A 10,620-nucleotide genomic window follows, 5' to 3' on the forward strand; every position below is an offset into this window, starting at 1 on the left:
TCGTGGCTGTACACCATCAGCTGTTCGCCAGCTGATCATTTCCAACACGTGATTACTCGCAAGAATTGTTATGGTCACGATTACTTGCAAGAATTGTTAATTATTTTACTGCGAGAACCCACACGGGACACGCATACATGCATAACGTCATGAAATCCTTTCGCGAGGTCCTCTCGAACGCGAGCAACATTTTAATCTTAACCGGCAGCGGTATCTCCGCGGAATCCGGGGTGCCAACTTTCAGGGGTGCTGGCGGATTTTGGCGTAAATATCAGGCGCCAAGTCTCGCGACACCGGAGGCCTTCGCGGCGAACCCTTCATTAGTCTGGGAATTTTACGAATATCGCAGGCAATTAGTGAGCAAAGTCAAGCCGAATAAGGTAATTCGACGCTTGATAAGTTCAAATATTTTTAAACAATTTCTAACTTTCTTGATGTGTTGTACAATTTTCTATATCACATTTACATTTCCATATTTTAGGCAGTTTTAAAACATAAACTCCTGTAAAATATTTAAAATTAATAGTAAAATACAATTTAGTCTTACTTTTTTTTTAGGCGCACGAAGCTGTTGCTGAATTTCAAAAACGCAAAATAGCAGAGGGTAAAAATGTGTCAATCGTCACGCAGAATATAGATGGATTACATCAAAAAGCTGGGGCGCAGGATGTAGTGGAGTTACATGGTTCGCTTTATAGAACACGCTGTACCAAATGTCATAACAATGCCATTAATGAGAATATTCCCATTTGCCCAGCATTGGCAGGAAAAGGGTATGCTATTGAGAATTCTGTAAGCATAATAGCAGACAGTGAAATGTGAGATAGTATCTATATGTGACTATAGTATATTTTTTTTCATCGATCTGATGATAATGAATCTAACAGATCTCCTGACCCGAGCATTATGTCCTCTGATATTCCAAGGGAAGAATTACCGCGTTGTGAAATCAAAGATTGTGGAGCTTTGCTGCGACCTGATATCATATGGTTTGGTGAACAGCTAGACGAAAATGTACTGCAAAAGGCTTGTATGTATGAATTTTTTTTTAATAAGTATAAATCATATCTTGCTTATATATAAAACATGCATATGTAAAACTACAAAACGTGAAATAAAAGTTTTAACACTTAATTAAAAAAATAAACTGTTACAGTTGACATTGTTGAAAGTTGCGACGCTTGCTTGGTCATCGGAACCTCAGCGATCGTATATCCAGCCGCAATGTTTGCACCGCAAGTAGCGCGACGTAACATACCGGTAGCAGAGTTCAATATAGAAGAAACGCCAGCCACGGGACAAATGCAGTAAGTATATTTTATCAACTCGTCTGTTTTTAAATTGAATTGATTATTATGCAAGATACTCTTTCGCTAAAATTACACGATTAAATTTTTATCTGAATTAAGATAAAGATAAAATTTATAGATATATAAAATATAAAATATCGCGTAACAATATAAAATGTACTGCTTTTTATACATGCATATTGACTTTGCAAGTACTTTGTGAAAACTATGACGTTACGTCATAATTTCTTCGTGCTTCCGCTTACGTCCGCCTTTAGTATGACTCGTGTTTGACTATAACAAAAAAAAATATATAATATGTAGTACTATATTTGAAGTTTGAAAGTTAATTAAATAATTTGCAAAAGGATTTTTAAAGGCGAATTTTTTCGTAGATACCACTTTCAAGGCCCCTGTACTACTACTGTGACAGAAGCGTTGGCGCCTTGAAAGAGTTGAAATAATACACACAAAACATAATATAATAATATAATAATTAATCTGTCTTTCTCATAGCATAAAAAATTGATTACCTTACAATAGCACACTTCTGTATTCAATCCGAGATGATTCAAGTAGTCCAACCATAATTTTTGTTTGGTTGACAATGAATCGCCTGGACCCTTTACCTCTACAATTTTGTACTGAAAAAATAAGATTCAATTGCATTTTAATTTACGTTTGCATAAGACTTCTAAAATATAAGACCTTTTCTCGAATATAATGTATATATATAATGTATAATATATATAAGCTTTTAAAATTATGTATATAGAAAAATAAACTTACTTGTTTTGTACATGCGTTCCATACAATTAAATCTGGAAAGCCAGCTCTCCAAAGTCGAAAATCATGAACGAGTCGTTCACAAATACCAACAATACCTTCTACTCCTAAACAAAACGCTACCTCCTGAAAACAAACATGCGTATAGATAAATTGTCTTTCATCATAAAGATTATTAATTACCTGAAAGTTATTACTGTCATCAAAAAGAGTGCCCTGACAGAGAGAGGTATATTCGCGGTATAAATCGAATTCATGTTTCACATGTCTGCTCAATGTTTCCGAATCGAATTTCCGAATGATTTGAAGCTTCATGTCTATTCGCTCTTTTCTGTTCTCATAAAATTCCGATGAATATAAATCTAATGGTGCGTCTTGATATGATGATACGCAAGTGCCGGGAATGTTCATATTGTAAATCTCGTCCCAAAACAATGTGCCAAATAGAGTGATCGGGAAGGCACCTTCGCAATGTACACCTTTGGGATATCCCTTGTGTTTGTAGTCATATAGCGCAAAACTTTCAACAGAACCATACATTTGTTGATCTACATTATTGTTGATACACCAAGTGCTCTTCCTTTGCAAAGTATTCCTGGAAACATATGTATATACCTTTCCTAAATTCTCTTAGTCACTAAAAATTTTATTAAAATAAGATTTGTTTCATATGAATTACCCGCATAACATTCCTTCTATCGTAATAGAACATGTCTGGGAAATTGGTCGCGCTTTGTTGAGCATGTTATCCAATATATGTCTAACGGTAGCTTTTGTACATTTATTGATGCCAGTTTTTCTCTTAACAAGCATTTCTGCTCTATCCAACAAGTCTAATCTATCGACTTTTGTCAGGCTCTCGTGCGACGCTGCATCCGATAGTAGCGCAACACTAGCATCAAGATTCTTCATATGATACATCTCTATTTTGATCAATTCATTGAACCATGATCCTTTTCTACTCTTCATATGACAATCCTGATCTATTAACGTTCGCAAGAATTCCACCGCCCGTGGCATCGTTTCTGTAGTCTTTTTAAATGCGTCAACACTTTTAGATAAAACCTTGAGCCACAAATAACCTGGCATAAAACGTCTGATGTGACGAGGCAGTGTGGAGTCTTCAAGACTGCAAAAGAACAATGTAACATAAAACATAAATTTACATCAACATGATTTTATCAATTAATTAAGCATGTTATGTAAGTTATATTTTCATTACCTTTGTGTTTCTACCTCCAAAAAGAGCGGCAAACGTTGCGCGGCCAAAGATCCAAGATTCCGTACAACATCCCATTGTTTCTTCTCAATTGCGCTCAACATATCAGATAATGTATTTTTAGCTTCTATGTAACTGTAAAATAAGATTCAAATTAGGAAAAAATAAGATTTTCTCCCAAAGCAAAATCAATCATATATAATAAAGTATATAAGACAATACGTTACTTACTCTAACAAGTGTCCTTTGCTAGCAAAGATAGGAAATTCACTTATTGTTAATTTTGGAAACTTCATCTGATTTGTTTCGACTCTTAGTATCATTAGGAATACATCCACCAAAGTCTCAGTGGGATCTCGATTTGGCATCAACAGTGTAATTATTCTATCAACCATTTGTTTCACTCTTGTATTCAATAATACGCAAGATCCTAAGCGCTTGTTGACAGATGCGCGTAGTTTAGTGGCGGGACTCAGTATTCCAGGGAACAATGATCTTGTCTCATTGCAAAACTTTAAGATTGATTGTACGTAGTCTTCTTTTCTTTTACTACAATTCATTTTCAATTCTTGACAGATCTTGCGAATTTCATCGACTTGTAATAATTTCAGCAAAGCAGATATATCTTCTTCTTCTGTACTACTTTTGAAAATAGATCGTGATACAAGCTCATCGAAAATCGGCTTTAGATCATTAGATATCTCGTCGTATTTAATGTTACCTATCCTGTGCCATGTATGCTTCCTTTTTAACATGCGTATCAGTAATGCTTGCGCATGTCTTGAAAGAGTAAGAAACGAAAATATAAAATCTAATTCCTCTTCGTCAAAGTATCCGCAATTAATTGGATTGGAAAATACGGTAACAATTATTAAAAAGAAATGCAATGAATACATGTCTACAGGTACAATTACGTCGTTAATTTCGTATCTTGTTGAAGCTGCAGTGTCTATAGGATTGTATTTGTAGCTAAATTTTCTGCTCGAGTAAATCTTCTCCAGATTAAAGTCATTATTAGCAATGGCTCCTTCTTTAGCTAAATTCAAATTGTTTATCGTTGCAGAAAGCAACTCCTCAGTTTTATCCTTGAACAATTTTCTTCGCGCTAGTTTTGCAGACCTATGTGACTTGTCCAATGCATTCTTTATCGGAGATGATGTCTTTGGACTGAATTTCGAATCGCTATTTGATACCGGAGTATGTTTTCGATTACTGATAGGAGAAGTATGTGTAATAGTCGGCGATATCATTAGTTTAACTGCCATGTTTTTAGTTGGGCTATTTTTCACATCAGCTTTTGACAAACAATATACCTCATTACTTAATGAAACATTATTCTGCATTCCCTGTTTTCTATTTACTTTGCATGGGCTTTGTTTGGTGTTCTCACGTACAGGAAAAGTTTCCAGTTTGTTCGATAATCGTCTTTCCTTGGTTAACAACAGAAAAATTTAATATTCATAATAGTGTTAATACGATTAAACTTGTTACATTCATTAAACAACTTACTTTTTTCTCAACTATTTGATTTCTGTGATTAGATGATTCCTTGATATTTTTTGCATTTGCAGTGTTCTTATTACTACTTGTAACTTTATAGAATTGGTCTATCGTAGTTTGTACCATGTTTTAAATTGTTTCCACAATCATGAATTCATAGTACAGTTATAATGTCATGCTCATAACTCATTAGATTAAGTATATAATTGCAAAGGTACACAAAGCGGATTAAATTGTAAATGTAATCCTTGATACCTGGAGGAACAAACGGATCATATATTCTACATTATGCTGTGCTCTCAATCTTTGTTTATTTTGTTCGTACATTAGCCTATCCTTAAGTAAAACTTAATTTAGACTATAGCGCGAATCGACGAAAGAAATTACAATATTTACATAGTTCATACAAATTACCGACAAATACAAATGTTCTTTTATTCTTTTATTCTAAACGACACAGAGTCAAAATATAAATCTCGTACCACACAATAGAACGGTAAGTATCAACGGCATAATACTTTATTTTTAATATTTTCCGTAATTTTAAAACTATACACGAATGATGAAGAATATTTACGAAATGAAGCAATAAAACAAAACCTTGTCAATAATGTTATATTTGCGCGTTACCTCTAAAAATCTGGAAGTCGCATGTAGACGCATAGAGGAAAGAGAAATTAAAAATGTGAAATTACTTAAATCAACATCGTCGGAAATCACTGTATAAAATAAAACTCGACGAGAGCAATCTATGCGTTGTAGGTATTCTGATCTCTCTGATTCACACCTCAGATTAGGTTGGACAAGGTTAAGATCAACATTCTGCGCAGAAGCGCGAACTATCATATGGCGGGAAATTTGTATAACTGCCATACAATAAATACATAACCTTTTAATAAGAAAAATCTTTTTGTGATCGCGCGAATAAGGATTGGCCATTTCATTCAATTCAATGTTCTTATCGGTACAATAATTTATGTCGCGCCTGATGATACATAAGAATTATATCTCGTCCGTGAATAAAATATTATAACTAAATAAAGTAATCTATAAGAACACAAGAGAGAGTTTCGAATAAAAATAATACTCCCTCTTACAATATAATTATTATGTAAAAAAAATATTCAATCCTTTGTAAGAACAATAATCCCGTTTAAATTAAAAACAAAATGTCAAAAATATTAATCGCAACAAAATTTTTCGCAAAATTATTTCCGATGTAAATAGGCTGTTTCTTTAAAAATAAGAATGTTTAGAATGTAAAAAGAATTTACTTTTTGCAAGTCCACTTTTATCGAATTTTATCGTTGGACATTCAAATATAATTTTTTTTTGCGTTATATCAATATAATTGAAACATAATAGCAAGATCTCTTTTCGTTCCAGAGAAATACAAGGAGCTCCGCTTTCTGCGTGAAAAACGGAAAATACTTGTCCGATAAATTTAAAATAATGTATGATTGCACTAATGCACGCGGGAAGCATACATAAAATGCATACAACTGGATATAATAAATGAATTTTAGAATTGATTTCAAGATTTGACATGCTCGGAGATACTGTATACAGTGACTTCGCGACCTAAAACGCGCCGCACTCTTTCTCTCTCTCTCTCTCGTTTTATATTTTTATATTTGTATTTATATATGTATTTATATATGTATGTCGTTTGCATGTACAAGCTCACGAGCTGTGTTACGTGTATACGTACATATGTATACGAATATGTACAATAAGTCGTTCAGAGTTTAGAGTTTGCCGATTTTTCCTCCCTCTCCTCATCCTCGGAGTTACATAGTAATTAGAATATATTTAATAGCCAAAATGCAACCCGTAAATTGACTTACTTATATACACTCAATTAGTTACATCGTCTGCTATCAGTGTGTTGTTAATCGCAATAATCACGAATATTAATACTTAGGTCTCTATACATAAGTCGTAGGAAATGTTGACTCATCTACCTGGTAACACCTCTATTCACTACACTTCAGTAAAATACAAAGATCAACGAAATATCTCGCTTGGATAATAAAAAAAAAAAAAAAAAAAGGAATCGTCGCATGTTCCATAATTAACTCTGTTGTATAGCTCTCGACGCAAAGTGAGAAAGATTAAGGAAACGTATATTATACGGCGTATAATAGTTCATTCAGGAATGTAAATCATTCGTCGGATGATAGTTGTTTCAATAAATAAGACGTGTATTTCAGTATTTTTGACAATTACATCTGACAATCCGCCGGATTTCCGGACAATTGGACGAGCCATAATGCACGTTTTTCAAGTAAAAGGTGTTATCAGGTGACAGAAGATTAAATAATCGTATCGTATCGAAGAACAAGTCGAAGGGTTGTGTCTCTCTAGAGAGAGCGAATATTCTATATATGTAATTATATAGAACTCTCTACGTCACCTTCCCTCCTCCGCGAGTTCTCCGACTCTGTTACACACACAAGTTATTCTTTCGAGAAAAATTTTTTATTACTCGCGTCCAAAGTTTCGTTCAAATCGGAGCTTTGGTTCGGAGAAACGTTTTATTTCGTCTCTTCTCTTTGTTTTTCCGATTACATCTTCCTGTCGCACAGCGACGCAGAAGCCCTAATGTGTATTCACAGAATAAAATACATGTATAAGTAGATACACATCGTGTGTCTCGACGCGTCAGTCGATATTATCAGTAAATCTGTTTTAACACGCAGAAAAATGTCGTGGAGGTTTTTTTCTCGTCTAGATATCTATTAACCGTAAGCTCATTCCTCTTCTCGATAATCTCTTTGTTTTTTCTTCGCGCAAATTAGTAGTTTCTTTCTTCTTTTCTCTCATCGTCTCGATCATTCTCAGAGAATATTTGCATTGATCTGTCTTACTTCTACTTACATGATATACTATTGTTTCTCGCGAATGCAACGAATTGGGTAAACACGAAATCTCACCGTCTGATACGACCGATCATTATTTTACTTTCTTAATCATATATTTATCGAAAACGAAATATCTCCAAGTATCCTTAATAGTCTCCACTCGCACGGGAGTTTGACTCAAAAAAATTTTTTTCTGCGAGTTTCGTCGCAAAACAAACGGTCTTAACTGCAGTGGAATTTCGTGTTTGCCAAACCAGAAATGTAAAGCGAACTCAGTCTTTGGTTGGAGCGATCAAATCTTGATGATTCTCGACATTTTATTTAATTTTAAAATGGCTATTTTGGGTCATTATATTTTTAACATTAATAAATTTTATATAAAAATTCATATATACCACTATATATACTTCGTTTTTTAAAGCGTCCCAACTAAAATAAACAAATTACTTTTTTTCTTTACAAATACATATTCTCGAACTCCTTTTTCTCATTCGCATAAAATCGCTCGTTCTTCTCAAAATCATTTGGCGGAAAAATTGTCGCTTCTTTCTTTTTAAGGCGTCGCTAAAAATCTCGATAGTAGCATATATAACGCCGTATACACTGTGTGTGTTTGTATGTGTGTGTGCGTTTATGTTGTGTGTACGTATGTGTTTTTCATGACGAGCAAATAACATTTATAAAAGCCAAACGCTATACAAATACGAGCGAATAAAGTGGAGAGACTGGAAGATACGGCTTCGCGCGCAACAGTGAATCTGAGAAAAACGAGAGAAATAATGAAATATCTAAAGAGTATGTACAAATATGTGTCAGAAAACGGATTTCACAAAAAAAAATGTTAGATGATATACAGGCGAAAGTGTGTGAAGAGATCTTAACAAAATAATAAGTCCTATCCAGGATAAAATTTCTTTATTACTCCTCCCTTCTAAAATCGTCTTGAATTCATAAATTTTCGTACACGTTTCGCTGTGCGCCTACCACAACAACATTTTTTTTATTACAATTATTTAGTTAATTACCTAAAAATAAGAGATACAATAAGCGTAATTATTTTTATATGTACAATATATCCTTTTTTTTGTTTTATTTTATTACGATTTCGAGAAGTCTGCCTTCTTTTTTTTTTTTTACATAATTTGTAACACATTCGCATCATAATATTATAACCCCCGTTCTCGCGTTACGGCTGGCGACAAATCCGTTTCATTGCTCGTTAATACGAAAGGTTTTTTGATAGACATTTACGAATAAATCAAGAATTCATTTTATACCGGCGATTATTCAATGATCAGTGCCTGCGTGTTTTAACTTTTAACAAATAACAATCAAGAGCTCTCTTTCTCTCTCTCTACGCAATCTCGAAACTCATATTTAACTCTTGCACGCGGTTATTCTGGTTGCAGTAACAAGAAAAGTACAACTATCAATATGTTAAAGAAGAATATGAATTAAATGTGACTGTAGAAAGTACAAAAGAGATCTGTTCTCCGTAAAGTATTTCGACAAAATAAAAACCACTTTCTCCGATCTCGATATATCCTGAAAAAATATCGTTATTTCGGAAAGATTGCCTTGTTTAGAACATGGCGTACATTCAGAAATTAAATGTACACTCGATATATTGTCAGTTTGATCGTAAAGATATTCCCTCGTTTCTTCTACATGTCTTTTTACACATTTCCTTACAACTTTTGCATTCTGATGAAGTAATAAAAAGAGAGATGGTGGTATATAGAAAGATTAAGGGAGGAAGAGAGTGTCACGCATATATTACATGTGGAAATCCAAGAGATACTATAACATATTAGTCATTGGTCTTTTTCCGAGATAATGAATGGAGGTTTGTCTTCGCAAAAGCGTTTTATATACTTTGTTTATCTGAAAGAATGGTGTATATCGATTAAATGTGAAACGACAAGATGTTTTGATCAAATTAATTATAAATATTTGCTTTCAGGTATATTCAAGATAATTTGTTCAGTTGTATCAACAAACTCTACCGCTTGGACTTTGCAGCCAACTACATATGCACGCCGGTGAAAGAACAAATGTCACTCGTATATAATTTGGCGTTACCTTCTCGGTAGAATAACCGTTGAAATATCTGTTCAAACAGAGATTTTATGATAGCACGCCTGAATTTTATCCGCATGCTCGAATTTTCCAAGTATGTACGTAATGTGAGACAAGATTTACACTATTTGAATTTCGATATTAACATTTAAGCTATAAGGAATCTATTCTATAAATAAGAACGAATATCGAACAGTTTTCGAGCAGAGTTTACATTTATCTATGGTAAAATGTTATCGAGTCTATGAAAGGGCAGATAAAAATGTAGTAGAATGAGGTGCAGAATATTGTATAATAGAGCTTTTCTTTCGTTCTCATTTCTTTTAAATTCACACACATCCGAGAAATAAAAAAAAAATCACGGAATAAATTGAATCGCATAAGATATATGAAGAACAGATATATGAAGTTATACTAAAAAATTTATCTTTGGAAACAATGAAATTTAATCGTTTATACATTTATTTTGCCAAAGACCTTTGCTTGAAGTACTTCAATATTTCAGTATCTCTAATATCGATAATGGTAGAGTTTCAGTCACTAATGTGAAAGACATAAGTGTTCTTATACATTGCCCTAATGTGAGCTTTGTAGCTTCTAACACAGTATTATATAATGATCTCTCTGCAAATCCTATGATACAAGCTTTTCCAAACGCAACATTATAAAATTACTCTATAATCGCATATCAGTCGCATATAATAAGTGACAGATATGCACGTATCAAAATGTACGTTTTGGCGATTACTGGAGAAAGAGAAAAAAAGAAAGTCCTTTTACGATTATATGACTTAATGCTATCAAAGATTCATTGATAACAATAGCTTCGATATTTCACAGCCTGGAAGCCTTTAACATAGTATTATATATGTATTTATATATA

At 33.4% G+C, this 10,620-nt stretch overlaps 2 protein-coding genes across 3 annotated transcripts; one reads left to right on the forward strand and one right to left on the reverse strand.

The window, feature by feature from the left end:
* Positions 1 to 2,086, forward strand: LOC115240397 (NAD-dependent protein deacylase sirtuin-5, mitochondrial-like). Its single transcript, XM_029815524.1, has 5 exons — positions 1 to 380; positions 559 to 773; positions 888 to 1,030; positions 1,157 to 1,307; positions 1,685 to 2,086. The coding sequence occupies exons 1-5, from the start codon at positions 138 to 140 to the stop codon at positions 1,737 to 1,739; spliced, it is 807 nt and encodes a 268-aa protein (XP_029671384.1). The 5' UTR covers positions 1 to 137; the 3' UTR covers positions 1,740 to 2,086.
* Positions 1,016 to 6,832, reverse strand: LOC115240392 (fanconi-associated nuclease 1-like). Of its 2 annotated transcripts, XM_029815520.1 has the most exons (9): positions 5,425 to 6,830; positions 4,804 to 5,049; positions 3,526 to 4,724; positions 3,298 to 3,429; positions 2,755 to 3,204; positions 2,259 to 2,670; positions 2,079 to 2,201; positions 1,823 to 1,933; positions 1,016 to 1,583 (listed from the first exon to the last, which is right to left on the reverse strand). In XM_029815520.1, the coding sequence occupies exons 2-9, from the start codon at positions 4,918 to 4,920 to the stop codon at positions 1,524 to 1,526; spliced, it is 2,604 nt and encodes an 867-aa protein (XP_029671380.1). In that variant the 5' UTR covers positions 4,921 to 5,049; positions 5,425 to 6,830; the 3' UTR covers positions 1,016 to 1,523. The 2 variants fall into 2 exon arrangements, with proteins under 2 accessions (XP_029671380.1, XP_029671379.1); XM_029815519.1 differs by lacking the exon at positions 1,016 to 1,583 and having other exon boundaries at positions 1,686 to 1,933; positions 5,425 to 6,832.
* Between the last annotated feature and the right edge of the window lie 3,788 nt (positions 6,833 to 10,620).

Source organism: Formica exsecta, unplaced genomic scaffold (assembly GCF_003651465.1).
Source record: "Formica exsecta isolate Colony F162 unplaced genomic scaffold, ASM365146v1 scaffold425, whole genome shotgun sequence".
Lineage (NCBI taxonomy): Eukaryota > Metazoa > Arthropoda > Insecta > Hymenoptera > Formicidae > Formica > Formica exsecta.

Coding starts and splice junctions, on each gene's coding strand:
- LOC115240397 (XM_029815524.1), top strand. CDS start 138: ATGCATAACGTCATGAAATCCTTTCGCGAGGTCCTCTCGAACGCGAGC. Junction 774..887: donor CCAGCATTGGCAGGAAAAGG/GTATGCTATTGA, acceptor TGAATCTAACAG/ATCTCCTGACCCGAGCATTA. Junction 1,308..1,684: donor CCAGCCACGGGACAAATGCA/GTAAGTATATTT, acceptor ATTTTTTCGTAG/ATACCACTTTCAAGGCCCCT.
- LOC115240392 (XM_029815519.1), bottom strand. CDS start 4,920: ATGGTACAAACTACGATAGACCAATTCTATAAAGTTACAAGTAGTAAT. Junction 3,430..3,525: donor AGCAAAGGACACTTGTTAGA/GTAAGTAACGTA, acceptor CTTATTTTACAG/TTACATAGAAGCTAAAAATA. Junction 2,202..2,258: donor ATGACAGTAATAACTTTCAG/GTAATTAATAAT, acceptor GTTTGTTTTCAG/GAGGTAGCGTTTTGTTTAGG.